This window comes from Oncorhynchus nerka, unplaced genomic scaffold (assembly GCF_034236695.1).
Source record: "Oncorhynchus nerka isolate Pitt River unplaced genomic scaffold, Oner_Uvic_2.0 unplaced_scaffold_1518, whole genome shotgun sequence".
NCBI lineage: Eukaryota > Metazoa > Chordata > Actinopteri > Salmoniformes > Salmonidae > Oncorhynchus > Oncorhynchus nerka.
Window position 1 is genome coordinate 18,063 of NW_027039798.1, and position 15,614 is coordinate 33,676.

Here is a 15,614-nt window from a genome sequence, read left to right on the forward strand (position 1 = left end):
ACCTTCCCCTAACTTCTACACCCTGGACAGGTCTGAGCCTGAGTCCCAAACCTCAGCTTGGAATCGCCCCATCTAGTGCCACAATTGATTTGATGTATTCAGAACTAGCACGGCTGATTCCAGTAGCCTCTACAGGTTTGATTGGTTGACCAACTGAAGGTGTGCTTAGGAGAGGTTTGGGAAACGATCGCCGATGGCAATATATTGAAAAGGGGATCTATCCTGACCACAGACACATACACAACTGGGGTAAGTGTTTTCTGCAATCAGACGGCGCGGGCCAGTTTGTCCATCCTGACCTGCCTCTGCAATCTTCTTGGCGGCGTTGATGACATCAGAGGAGTTCTTCAGGGGCCCTTTGCCTCTGGTGGAACACAGGGAAACAGGACTTAAGTTCTAGTATGTTTAAAGTTCAACGTTTATTTACCAAATGCAGACAGCCAACACTCTCTGAAATACTTGAAAATTAACAGAATAAAAAAGGTCAATTTTATATTCACAAGACACACTGCCACAAATAAATAACGCATAAGAGAAAAAACGCCAGTAGTAAGCTTCCTAAAACTGAAAAAAAGATAACAATGCTCCAAAAACACTCAAAACGTGGGGACGAACTAGATGCGTTCTTCTCAAATCATGTTGCTCTATCATTAGTAGCTGACAGCTGTCAACATAGGTCTTTCTCAAAGATCATCAGTATTGGCACCAGTCTGTTTCTGCTCGCTGCCAACTCCTTATGGAATTACCTTGACAATAACAGCAATGGAGTTGGCAAGGCCACAACAGATATGGTAACAGGTTAGATTGGATCTAGCCCTAAGTTTTATCAGATCAAGCGCTAACCGGCGATAGCAAGTCACTCTCCTAGTTGATGTTTTAGCGGTGTCGGAACTGCATTGAGCCGACAAATTGGTGAGCAGCTGCTCTTGCTAAAGCGGATCTGATTGAATAGAGCCCTTAGCCTACAGTTTAACCAAATATGGTATCACTACTCTACTGATGTAGATTGGCAGATGTAGTTTTCTAGTTGTAGGATGACATGCTGAAAAAACAGATATAAAGCAGTAGTCACTTACAGTTGAAGTCGGAAGTTTACATACACTTAGGTTGGAGTCATTAAAACTCGTTTTCAACCACCCACAAACTTCTTGTTCACAAACTATAGTTTTGTGCATGACACAAGTAATTTTTCAAACAATTGTTTACAGACAGATTATTATTTCATTTATAATTCACTGTATCACAATTCCAGTGGGTCAGACGTTTACATACACTAAGTTGACTTAAACAGCTTGGAAAATTCCAGAAAAGGATGTCATGGCTTTAGAAGCTTCTGATAGGCTAATTTATATAATTTGAGTCAATTGGAGGTGTACCTGTGGATGTACTTCAAGGCCTACCTTCAAACTTAGCGCCGCTGACATCATGGGAAAATCTAAAGAAATCAGCCAAGACCTCAGAAGAAAATTGTAGACCGCCACAAGTTTGGTTCATCTCTGGGAGCAATTTCCAAGTTCGTGAAGGTACCACGTTCATCTGTACAAACAATAGTACGCTCAGGAAGGAGACGATTCTGTCTCCTAGATATGAACGTACTTGGGTGCGAAAAAGAGCAAATCAATCCCAGAAAAACAGCAAAGGAAGATGGTGGACTAAACAGGTACAAAAGTATCTATATCCACAGTAAAACCAGTCCTATATCGACATAACCTGAAAGGCCACACAGCAAGGAAGAAGCCACTGCTCCAAAACCGCCATAAAAAATCCAGAATAAGTTTTGCAACTGCACATGGGGACAAAGATCATACTTTTTTGGAGAAATGTCCTCTGGTCTGATGAAACAAAATATAACTTTTTGGCCATAATGATCATTGTTATGTTTGGAGGAAAAAGGGGATGCTTGCAAGCTGAAGAACACTATCCCAAGTTGTTGTGGGAAAATAGCTTAAGGACAACAAAGTCAAGGTATTGGAGTGGCCGCCACAAAGCCCTGACCTCAATCCTATAGATAATTTGAGGGCAGAACTGAAAAAATGTGTGCGAGCAAGGAGGCCTACAAACCTGACTCAGTTACACCAGCTCTGTCAGGAGGAATGGGCCAAAATTCACTCAACTTATTGTGGAAGCTTGTGGAAGGCTACCCGAAACGTTTGACCCAAGTTAAACAATTTAATGGCAATGCTACCAGATACTAATTGTAAACTTCTGACCCACTGGGAATGTGATGAAAGAAAATAAAAGCTGAAATAAATCATTCTCTCTACTATTATTCTGACATTTGACATTCTTAAAATAAAGTGCTGATCCTAACTGACCTATTTGGCTAAGGTGTATGTAAACTTCCGACTTCAACTGTGTATTGGCTGACATCATGGTAATTGGGCATTTGTGAATCCATGCATGATGTATCATTGGCTGCATCTCAAACCCAATTCCTCATATAATGCACTGTTTGAGAAGGGCCCATGGAGATCTGGTCAAAAGTATCCCAATAAATAGGGAATAGGGTGCCATTTGGTTATCAAAGTTGCATGGCAACATTATATTTGCCAATTCCACAAATGTCGCCACAAGGGTCACTTGACTAAAGTCAGTGCAATCATCACCACCACACCACATCCATAAGAGTTAACCATTATGACATTGCATGGATGCATCCCAAATAGCACCCTATTCCCCCATAGTGGTTTAGTCAAACGTAGTGCGCTCTATGGGGAATAGAGTGCCATTTGGGAAGCAAATCTTTCCCTTTTTGAGCTCTGCAGAGCTTGCATATTCTGTCCACTGAATCATAGTGCCATACCTTGCAATAGGAACATTGGGTTCAGCACAGGGCTATGACATGATATACTGATGGTGGGGGCTCGGAGGCAAGCTGTTGCCTTCCAAAGAACATCCACACTGTAAACAGTACACAGGATCACAATCATCCTGGTTTGGCTACATTCTATTCTGTCTAACTCAATGGGAATAAAATACTGTTGGATCTCTGTTAATCTACAGAAAAACAATGTGTAATGGCAGGTAGCTGCTGCTGGTCTACACAGCCTAATCCCAGTCCACACCTGTTATCCTGACCAATAGCAGGACCTGGATTTCGATTTGTTCCAGCCTAGCCACTAAAGCACTTGATTCATCCAATCAAAGGCTCGTTATTTTTTTAATCATGTGGGTTTGATTTGATTTAGTGTTGGGCTGTGACAAAAGCCCGAACAGCCTGTAGCGAAGTGACCTGTGTGTGGTTGCTGATCCTACCCATACCGATACTAGTCACACTCATAACTAGTAATACTTCAATTCAAATGAATGCACAAAGGACAAATTAGCATGGCTAGGAACTGGGAACAACAGAACATGGCAACCCATTAACACAACAAAGGAGATTTGTGAAGGTAAGGAACATATAAAATACTAAACTGAGCAAAAATATAAACACAACATGAAAGTTGTTGGTTCCATTTTCCATGAACAAAAAGCTTATTTCTGTTAAATGTTTTTGTTTGTTTACATCCCTGTCAGTGAGCATTTCTCATTTGCCAAGATAATCCATCCAACTGACACAGGTGTGGCATATCAAGAAGCTGATTAAACAGCATGATCATTACACTGGCGCACCTTGTTTTGGGGACAATAAAAGGCCACACTAAATGTTCAGTTTTGTCACACAACACAATGGCACAGATGTCTCAAGTTTTGAGGGCGTGTGCAATTGGCATGCTGATTGCAGGAATGCCCACCAGAGCTGTTGCCAGAGATTGAATGTTCATTTCTCTACCATAAGCCAACTCCATTTGGCAGTATATCCAACTGGCCTCACAACTGCAGACAATGTGTATGGCGTCGTGTGAGTGAGCGGTTTGATGATGTCAACTTTGTAAACAGAGTGCCCCATGGTGGCGGTGGGATTATGGTATGGGAAGGTATAAACTACGGGCAAACGAACGCATAATTTTATCGATGGCAATTTGAATGCACAGAGATACCACGATGACATCTTGAGACCCATTGTCATGTCATTCATCCGCCATCACCTCATGTTCCAGCACGGCCCCATGCACGGACCCATGTCGCAAGGATCTGCACACAAATCCTGAATGCTGAAAATGTCCCAGTTCTTCCATGGCCTGCATACTTAACAGACATTTCACACTTCGCATCGCCATTGAAGAGAACAACATTCCACGACAGCCTGAACGACTATGCGAAGGAGACGTGTCACGCTGCATGAGGTGAATGGTGGGCTCACCAGATAGGGACTGGTTTCCTGATCCACGCCCCCTACTTTTTATTTTTATATAAGGTATCTGTGACCAACAGATGCATACAGTATCTTTATTACCAGTCATGTGAAATCCATAGATTAGGGCCTAATGAATTTATTTCAATGGACAGATTTCCTTATATGAACTGTAACTCAGTAAAATCTTAGAAATTGTTGCATGTTGCATTTATATTTTGTTTTAGGATAATGTACATATACTGTAACTACAGTCTGGTTTGGCAATTTATCAGTTCAACTCGAATCTCAAATTGCCTGTCTGATACAAACCGCCAATGAAGGTCATGGGTGTGAGGCAACATCCCTCCCTACAGACTATTTCTGAACAGACCGTTTATCAGACAAGTGCAGAAAATACATTTCAGATCCCCTCCCATGTACTTCACTCTGGTATCAGCTCCTCCCCCTCAGGCAGACGCTATAGGGCTCCTACAGGTACAGATATAAGCACACCTTCATTCCCATGTCCATCAAATACCTAACCGGCAATATGCAAAGCTGAGCTGTATGCCACTGACAGAATAAGGGAATATGCAAAGTATTATGTATGTGGCTATAAGAGAAGTGTATGATGATAAGGGCAACGTGCAATGTATGTATTATGTTAAGTGTGTAATGTACATGTGTGTATTTTGTATACAGCAGTACTGTGTGTTTAGGACAATTTTCTCCTTCGGACATTAAAGTTAATCCTATCCTATCCTACATAATAAACCAATTCTATTGAGCAAAACCAAACATTACTTTACTGTTGCCAGGCTGCCTCCTTGATTGACCCCAGGGGTGTATTCATTTTCCGATTCTGTTGCAAAATGTTTTGTCTTTTGCAAAACCTTTTAGCAACAGAAACTGTTTACTCCAAACAGAATATGTTTTTCAAATAAAATAGTTTCTATTAAATTAATGTAGGTCCCTCCCGGGTTTCGTTCTGTTTGCTTCCGTTTGGTACTTCAATGGTAAACGGTTTCCATTGCAAGACTTAATGAATGATTTACGGGCACACTCAAATATAGCTGACATGGTATTGTTATGCATCATTTGCAAATGGCTACTGGTCCACCCATAACAAACCTGTTGACTTGAATGGTGACACCCATTCTAGTAATTCTACATTATTATTATTATTACTATTACATTGACATTCATAAGGAATACCAGTCACTTCAACTAGGTTCTCTTTAGCCACATTGTTACTGTACCTGGTGAAGTCCGTCATCTCCATCATGATCATGCACATCTGCTTGGCAAGGACGATGATGTCGTTGCCATTGTCGTCCCACTTGGCCACTTCGGCATCCAGCTTGCACTTCTCCTGCCGGAAGCTCTCCACCTGCTCGGCGATCTTCGCCTTCTCCTCCTGAGGCAGCTGGGCCATGATGGCCTGAGAGGGGTAGGAGGAGGAAGGGGTAGGAGGAGGTAGAGGAAGGTGAGTAGGGAGTCAAAAAAAGAGGAGGAAGAGAAGGAGTGGAGACAGAGAGAGAGAGAAGGAATAATCAAACAATTTAACACGGGCAGTGAAAAGGCTAACTTTGATACAACAAACACTGAAGATTAAGCATCAATTGATCTTAAAATATTTAGCGGGCTGCCACTTTGAGGATATATCCCTTAGTATACTCAACGAGAATAGATATAAGCGTTTGACTTTGCCCTTCTGAAAGACTTCCTAAGTTATAACCTTGGCGATTAATCAACCAGCGCTCCCAAAACCCATTGACATCTTATACCCGCGAAGAGAAAAATCCATTCCTCTGCTCATTTTGCTATGATAATACATTTTGCTCTCTTGCCATAGCCAATCGAGGCAAGTCTGAGATTGCATACATTTCTAAGCAAGGTCACCAGCACAGTAGAGGGTCCGATATTATTTGTGAGATAAATGTCTAATTACTTTACTTCTTATACCAGTCAATGAATAATGTATTTGTTCAACGTTCTGAGGTGAGTGCAGGGGAGAAGAGTAAGTCGGGCTCTATTAGGTTTGTAATATTGATCCAAAACAGAGAAGGAAAGGAAAGATGAAGTATCCATTGCATGGTTGATATTGTTCTTAACCTCGCCCTTCCTATACTGCAAAAGTGAAAATCTAAGCAAGCCTAAATATCTATATATTGAGTAATAATTCACTTAAAATGTGTTTTTGTTCTTACCAAGCTAAATTATCTAACATTATTTGCAAATAATTGTGCTTATTTTAACCTAAAAAAGGCAGATCGTTCAGTTAAAATAAGCAAAACTAAGGCTTAATACAAGTAATTTATCTTATTTCTGTAACTATTTTTGTTGGTGGAAGGAGAGGAGGACCAAAATGCAGCGTGGTACGTATCCATAACACCTTTTAATCAAGAATGAATACAGAATACAAAAGAACAAGAGAATAAATGAAAAACCGAAATAGTCCCGTATGGTGCAAACACTGAAACTGAAAATAATCACCCACAACTCAAAATGGGAGAACAGGTTACAGATATGGTTTCTCAATCAGAGACAACGATAGACAGCTGCCTCTGATTGAGAACCATACCAGGCCAAACACTTAGAAACAGAAAACCTAGACCTACAACATAGAATACCCACCCACATCACACCCTGACCAAACTAAAAATAGAAACATACAAAGCAATCTACGGTCAGGGCGTGACAATTTCAAGATATTTTGATATTTTACCTTAAGACAAAATATCTTGAAGAAATCTTGAAATAAGATAAATGACTTATATTAATGCTTAGTTTTGCTTATTTTAACCAAACAATATGCCACTGACGTTAGATAATTTAGCTTGGTAAGAAAAAAATAAAACATTTAGGTGAATTATCACTCAATATAAGATATTTAGGTTTGCTTAGATTTCAATTTTTATAGTGTACAGTAAACTCTATGCTTAATGATTTCCTACTCCATCCTTTCCTCGATTTCTCAGCTCCCTCTCAAAGCTCATTGGAGGAGATGTGAGGTAGGGACCCCGGAAGCAAGGTTTTCCATGCACAGCCTATAAACTCTCGCCATAACACGTAGACTGTCTTTATAAGCATCAGTGGTCTCATTAAGAAATAACCCCCCCCCCCACTCTGCCTCTTTTTCTCTCCTCTCCCCTCTCTCCTCCGTCCGTTTTGTCTGTCTACATCCCACATTTCTTTCACAGTAAAGCTGGTGTGGGGGTGACCGGCAGGATGAGCTCAGCGTGACCGTGTATCACCTTTCACCCATGGAGGTGTGAGGAAGAGAATAACAACCACCAATGACTCGTCTTCCTCTCATAAAGTAACTCAGAACGGAAGGAAAGAGAACGTGAGAGAGGCAAAAAGTGTTTTAGGTGCCATCAGACACTGCTCTCTCAATCACACAGCACCAGATGTCACCCTACTGATCACTCCCTCTCTACAGTCTCGGAGCCAGATATGATACTTTTGTCAGTGCTGCCCAAGTGGAACCATTTCACCACTGGAGCCTTGCTGGTTTCAGTTTCAGAGCAAGCTGGACCAGGGCTCTTTCTCAATGAGTGTTTTCTGATGCCTTGCGTCCTCTCTCTCCTCACAAGGTTCTTAAACCGCATCGGTGGAGAAGATCCAAGGACCTTCACTCGACCCTCTCCTCCAATGGGATTAGAGGAGGCAAGGAGAGAGGACATGAGGCAAGGAGTCGAGGAGGAAAGAATTGGGCAAGTGCCCATGTTTACATGCCTCAGGCTGGCGTTTGAGTAGTGGTTTAAAGCAGTGGTTCTCAAACCTCTCCTCGGGGACCCGCAGCCGTTCTATGTATGTATTTATTGTATTTGTATTTAACCTTTATTTAACTAGGCAATTCAGTTAAGAACAAATTCTTATTTACAATGACAGACTACCAAAAGGCAAAAGGCCTCCTGGGGGAAGGGATTCAAAACAAAAAAATTAATAAAATATAAATATAGGACAAAACACACATCACGACAAGAGAGACAACACCACATAAAGAGAGACCTAAGACAACAACATAGTAAGGCAGCAACACACGACAACACAGCATGGTAGCAACACAACATGACAACAACGTGGTAGCATCACAACATGGTAGCAGCACAAAACATGGTACAAACATTATTGGGCACCGACAACTGAGGTAGAGACAACAATACATCACACAAAGCAGCCACAACTGTCAGTATGAGTGTCCATGATTGAGTCTTTGAATGAAGAGATTGAAATCAAACTGTCCAGTTTGAGTGTTTGTTGCAGCTCGTTCCAGTCGCTAGCTGCAGCGAATTGAAAAGAGGAGCGACCCAGGGATGTGTGTGCTTTGGGGACCTTTAACAGAATGTGACTGTCAGAACGGGTGTTGTATGTGGAGGATGAGGGCTGCAGTTGGTATCTCACATAGGGGGGGGGAGTGAGGCCAAAGAGGGTTTTATAAATCAGCATCAACCAGTGGGTCTTGCGACGGGTCTACAGAGATGACCAGTTTACAGAGGAGCATAGAGTGTAGTGATGTGTCCTATAATGAGCATTGGTGGGAAATCTGATTTAATAAAACAATATTTATTTAACTAGGCAAGTCAGTTATCATCATCTGCACATCTATCACTCCAGTGTTCATTTGCTGAATTGTAATTACTTCGCTACTATGGCCTATTTATTGCCTTACCTCCTTTATCAATTGTTATTGACTGTACTTTTGTTTATCCCATGTGTGACTCTGTGTTGTTGTTGTTTTTTGCACTGCTTTGCTTTATCTTGACCAGGTCGCAGTTGTAAATGAGAACTTGTTCTCAACTGGCCTACCTGGTTAAATAAAGGCGTCCCAGTGTTGCCAACTTAGCGAACATTCAGAACCCTCTAGCGACACATTTTAAAAAATGAACTAGCGATAAATCTAGCGGCTTCCTCTGGTGTTATTGGAGACTCTGACGTGAAAGCACGTATCGTTCTTACTCTTCTCAACGAGCAGCGGGTGCTGCCGGGGGGCCCCCATCCCATCCCAAAGCACTCACAGTCGGCCCAGTCCTCACGCAGCAGTCCCTCCCAGCTGCAGTCAGAGCAGGAGGCGTTCACCCCTCCGCATTCAGACTGCAAATGAATCGAGCATGCGGGAAGCCGCCGCTGGCTGATCCCGCCCTGGCTTACATTCAGGGGGGGATATAAATGTAAAATGTTCTTTGTCTAAAATAAATCACAGCACAAAAATAAATCACTGCATTTGACTCACACAGCCTCAGTCACTTACTCACCTTGTCCACTGTGTGTGTGCCTCTCTGTGACATAAGCTAAACATCTAGCTGGCTAGCTCATCATGTCTCAGTCTAAACTGTTCACTCAAAAATACAGAAAGGAGTGGGAATCACACCCTGAATTCAAAGGCTGGTTGAAGCCGAATATTATAGATGATACGCGGGCATACTGCCTGTATTGTAAGGCTGATTTCTACACCAAACTTAGTGATGTAAAAACACATGACAACTCAAAAACATACTCAAAAGGCAAAGCCTTATAACAGTTCCACCCAAAACAAGTTGCCAATTATGGTAAAAAAATAGACTCTGCAAAATGGCTGAGGCCACAATGGCATTAGTTACCGCTGAACACTGTTCCATGCTGGCATGTGATTACATTGGAGAAGCATGTAGAGCTGCTTTCTCAGACTCCACTGCTGCTACCCACTTCAATATGCACAGGACAAAGTGCACAGAAATGAATAAAGGTGTTCTAGCACCATTCTTTCTGAAACAGTTGGTCGCAGATGTGGGTGACCAGCGTTTCAGCCTCCTCCTCGATGAGTCCACGGATGTAAGCGTTTCTAAGTACCTGAGGGTTGTGATAAGGTACTTTAGTGACACCAAACAGACAATTGTATCAATTATTTCTGGGGCTTGTTGAGTTGGAGGGAGGAGATGCCAAATCTATAGCCCGTGCTGTTGTGGTTTTCCTCGAGAAAAAGAAACTCCTGGGGATAGGGACTGACAATGCCTCTGTTATGACGGGGATTAATAATGGGGTCCATAAAGTACTGAAGGAGGAGTATGGCATCAAATATCTGGTCTGCAGCTTGCTGTAAGTCCTGCTTCCAATGTCACCATCCCCGTAGTGTGGAGTACTTGGTACGAGAGACTTATAACTGTTTTTCAGTGTCTCCAAAGCGCAGAGAGGCCTACAAGGCCATATATGAGACCATCAACTGTGGGAGAAACCGTTACAGATAACCAAGGTGTGTGCCACACGTTGGCTCTCATTGAACCCACGGTTTCATGCATTTTGAACCAGTGGGAGGAGCTTGGCTAGGTTTTATACTCCATGTACAGTGATCCTCAAAACATATTGTATGTTTGGGTGAGGTACAGTTGGCCATCAAGGCTTTTGAGGGAGAGCAAGTAGAGCCTCTTAAGCTACTTGACAGCTTGGTTAGCCTGATCAAGTCTGTGAGCAGCAGGGTGCTGAATCCACTGGCAAATGTTGATGTACTCAAAGGGCCAATAGATGGATACATCAGTCCCAAACCGTACCTTGGTTACCTTTTTGAGTCAAAGGCAGCTGAGCTCCACCTTGCACCTGAAGATGAAAACAATGTCCGAAAACGGTGTGTAGCCTTCACCGTCTCCCTCACTAATGAGTTGAGGGTGAGACTGCCGGACAACATCGAAGCATTGCAGTACATGTCAGTTTTCAATGGGAGGAAACAATAAGAGCCCTGGAGAAATAGAAAAAATAGCCACTCTCCTTGGCTTCTCCCCTGAAGAGATAGACAAGATTGTCCAGCAATGGCGTGCCATCCATCTTAGTAAATGGAATGAGACAAAAAACACACTGGGCTTCTGGAGTGAAATTTGGAAGTTCAGGGATGCAGCTGATATCAACCCGTTTCAAGAGCTTGCCATGGCTGCTGTGTCTGTGTTGTCCTTGCCACAGTCCAATGCTGAAGTCGAGAGAGTATTCAGCCAGATGAGTGTGGTAAAAAGCAAACTTAGAAATCGGATGTCCTTGCAGACCCTTAACTCCATCCTGTACATTCGATATGGACTGAAGCTGTCTGGTGAGGCTTGCTATGAGCACCAGCTGCCTGATAATGTTTTGCAGCTTTTTGGCACATCAGCTGCTACTCAGTTAAGTCAGCTCCCTCAGTTGCTGAACCTGCCATAGAGAGCCTTGACCAAACTGACGATGACCCACTCTGTCTGTGAGCCAGCACAGCCTGTGTGTGTGTGTGTGTGTGTGTGGAGTCTGGAATTTTTTTTTTTACCTGAATTAGAGCCAGACTAGTTACCATCATTCTCACATTGCCATTGACAGTTTTTTCTATTGTCTCTTTTAGGTCCATTTAGATTGTTAATGTAGATTGTAAACAAAAAATGTTTAAAAAATGTATGGTTAAAAATGTTCATGTTTTACTGTGTTGTTGTAGGCTCCTAAGTGGACCATAAGGTTAAAAACCAAACCAAATTAAGAAAACGAAACAAAAAACTTTACACATTTTTTAAATAAAAAACTAAGTAACTCCGCCAGAGTGTCTCTTTTGGGTCACTTTTAGTGGTCCCAAGCTCGGATAAAGGAGGAGGGTTGGAGTTGTGACATGAAACAAACAAGAATCGACAGAAAGTAAATTTGTTCTAAACATATTTATGGTGTTTTTTTACAAAATGAGTCTCTCCCACGACGTTATTCCTCTCTCCTACAGCATCCATCACAATGACATGCACATGGCCAATTATGCAAATTAGGTAATGACGTCATTTAGCAATTTCCAGCGACTTTTATGACAGCCAATAGCTGCACATACACTGCTGCCATTTGTGGACCCAACTACAACCAGAGTGATGGCTAGATGTGGGACCTTTCTGTTGCATTTCAAATATGGTGTATTTTCTTCTACCAGATCTATTGTGTTATATTCTCCTACATTCAATTCACATTTGTGTTTCCTTTCAAATGCTACCTATGTCCTTGCTTCAGGGCCTGAGCTACAGGCAGTTCGATTTGGGTATGTCATTTTAGGCGAAAATTGAATCCCTAAGAAGTTTCAAGAACACATATTTACAACGATGGTCTAGGAACAGTAGTGCCTTGATCAGTGTCAGAACAACAGATATTTACCTTGTCAGCTCGGGATTCGATCTAGCAACCTTTCGGGTTACTGGCTCAATGCTCTAACCACTAGGCTACCTGCCTCCCCCAAAAATGTATTCATTCCCTAACCGGAAAACGATCCCGGGCCACTGCGGTGAGAGCGCCGAATCCTAACCATTAGACTACCAGGGAAAGCTGATGGCCTAATGGTAAAGAACATCTAGCCGCCCGAGAGCACCCTTACCTGCCGATCTATAAATTATGTCTCCGTAATCTAGCATGGGTTGGATGGTCATCTGAATCAGGGTTAGTTTTGCAGCTGGGGCGAAAGAGGAGCGATTACGATAGAGGAAACCAAGTCTAGATTTAACTTTAGCCTGCAGCTTTGATATGTACTGAGAGAAGGACAGTGCACCGTCTAGCCATACTCCCAAGTACTTGTATGAGGTGACTACATCAAGCACTAAACCCTCAGAGGTAGTAATCACACCTGTGGGGAGAAGGGCATTCTTCTTACCAAACCACATAACCTTTGTTTTGGAGGTGTTCAGAATTAGGTTAAAGAAAGCTTGTTGGACACTAAGAAAGCTTTGTTGTAGAGTATTTAACACAAAATCCAGGGAGGGGCCAGCTGAGTATAAGGCTGTATTTGATCTATTCCAGAGGAAGCACACCTGATTCAACTTGTCAACCAATTAGATGACTCAGATATGCTTGTTCAGGGCTAAAACAAAAGTGTGAAAAGTCAGGTGAGACCATTCTAGCTAATGAGAGGGCAGATACCTGTGTGAACAACCACAACGGTCCTTGCTATCCGGGATCCTTGGGACATACCTAACCAATTGAAGTTGAAATTTGACATGGTTAAAGTACCGGTTATGGTTAAGGTAGGGTATGTCGCAAGGATCCCGGATAGCACTAACAGCACAACTCTGAAATAAAGTGTTTTTTTTCTCAAAGATACCGGGATGTCACGTGTCCTACTTATATCAGTACACTCGTAACAACCTAAGCATTACAAAACGTATATCCGATGAAATAAACTCATGTAGCAAATAAGCTTTTATATCTTTGTTGAGCAAACTCATTTATCTCCTTACAAATACGAATCGCGTGGCGAGTAGAAAATACGCCAACCACTGGAGAAGACAGATTTTGGGCAGAGTTATCCCTCTCGCTTCAACTCGTCCTCTCTGTTTAAACCAATGCAAACACACAAACAAAACCTAAACCCTACAGTGTTGAGTGCAGCTAGATTTTGTTCAGCTGCTCTGTTTCAAAACACACACCATACAACATGACGCCGATCCTCATAAACAACAACATGGGTGGGTGAGAACGGCCGCAGGTAAAACGTAAACACACGGCAGTGTCGGTCTGTAATTAAACCCGACAGGAACCAACATCACAAGTCAAGAGGGAAAATCCACAGCGGAAGCTTTCTCCTGTTGCACTCTTTATAGACACTGAATACAGACACGCTCTGTTAAATATCACATTTAATGTGAGACTGAGCAGCCAACCAGAGGGCAGGTGGGAAGAAGTCCTGTATTAAACTCCAAGTGGAATCAATCCTGACAGATTAGTGCATACACCGAGAGAGAGAGAGACGGCCCCATCCTGACCGTGAGCGACGCCTCGGCACCCCGCCGCCACGGACCCCCACAGTCAGGGGTCAGACATTAGCATTCCCTCACCCGCCAGATCTATTATTCACTGATCTCTAATTATACAGGGTGCCAGCGGAGCAGGTGGACACTGCCATGATAGTGAAGAGCATGGGGTCTATTCATTAATGCACACCATAGCAGAATGTTTTGCAACAGAAAACAAAAACAAGTGTTCTTATTGGACAAGTTCAGGTAGTCCTTCCCTGTAGCAAATAATCTGGTTAAAATGTCGTTAGCTGCACACTATCTCCTGGTAAGAATAAAGCCTACGTGAGGTGTGTGAATTCCTCATCATCCTCTCTCCGGTGTTGCTCATTAATTCAATAAAATACTTGACATACTTTTTGAAAACCTAGATCTATTCTCAATTATTATAATCCAATATTTCCCCAATATATTTATTCAGTATATTTTATAAATTACAGTATATGCATGCACTGTGTGAATCAGCAGAATGTATGTACTGTGTTGAAATCCTCACTCCTTACAGAAACCGAAACCACACTGAAAACGACGGCGGATAAACTAACAGAGAAATTCCTCTAGCTGCTAATTCCAGACCAGTGACGTCGTTGACCAAGACATTGTGAAACCTGAGTTGACCAGATCGAACCATCTATTTTAAAATACCATGTTAGCTTTCCGTTAAACATAATGTTCAACATTAGTAAACTCCTCTCACTGTCAACTGCATTTATTTTCAGCAAATTTAACGTGTAAATATTTGTATGAACATAACAAGATTCAACAAAGACATAAACTGAACAAGTTCCACACACATATGACTAACAGAGATGGAATCATGTGCCCCTGAACAAAGGGGGGTGTCAAAATCGAAAGTAACAGTCAGTATCTGGTGTGGCCACCAGCTGCATTAAGTATTGAAGTGCATCTCCTCCTCATGGACTGCACCAGATTTGCTGTAAGATGTTACCCCACTCTTCCACCAAGGCACCTGCAAGTTCCCGGACACTTCTGAGAGGAATGGCCCTAGCCCTCACCCTCCAATCCAACAGGTCCCAGACATGCTCAATGGGATTGAGATCCGGCCTCTTTGCTGGCCATGGCAGAACACTGACATTCCTGTCTTGTAGGAATTCACGCACAGAACGAGCAGTATGGCTGGTGGCATTGTCATGCTGGAGGGTCAGGTAAAGATGAGACTGCAGGAAGGGTACCACATGAGGGAGGAGGATGTCTTCCCTGTAACGCACAGCGTTGAGATTGCCTGCAATGACAACAAGCTCAGTCCAGTGACACACCGCCCCAGACCATGACGGACCCTCCACCTCCAAATCGATCCCGCTCCAAAGTACAGGCCTCGGTGTAACGCTCATTCCTTCGACAATAAACGTGAATCCGACCATCACCCCCTGGTGAGACAAAACCATGACTCATCAGTGAAGAGCACTTTTTTGCCAGTCCTGTCTGGTCCAGCGTCTGTGAATTTGTGCCCATAGGTGATGTTGTTGCCAGTGATGTCTGGTGAGGACCTTCCTTACAACAGGCCTACAAGCCCTCATTCCAGCCTCTCTCAGCCTATTGCGGACAGTCTGAGCACTGATGAAGGGATTGTGCGTTCCTGGTGTAACTCGGCAGTTGTTGTTGCCATCCTGTACCTGTCCCGCAGGTGTGAT

General features: G+C 42.8%; 1 protein-coding gene across 1 annotated transcript in view; it reads right to left on the reverse strand.

Moving 5' to 3' along the window:
- Positions 1–266: 266 nt before the first annotated feature.
- LOC135568523 (catenin alpha-2-like) overlaps positions 267–15,614 on the reverse strand; it is a 51,653-nt gene continuing 36,305 nt past the window's right edge. The window contains 3 exon segments of the mRNA XM_065015314.1: positions 267–297; positions 299–364; positions 5,479–5,660. Coding sequence (XP_064871386.1) covers positions 267–297; positions 299–364; positions 5,479–5,660 — 279 coding nt within the window.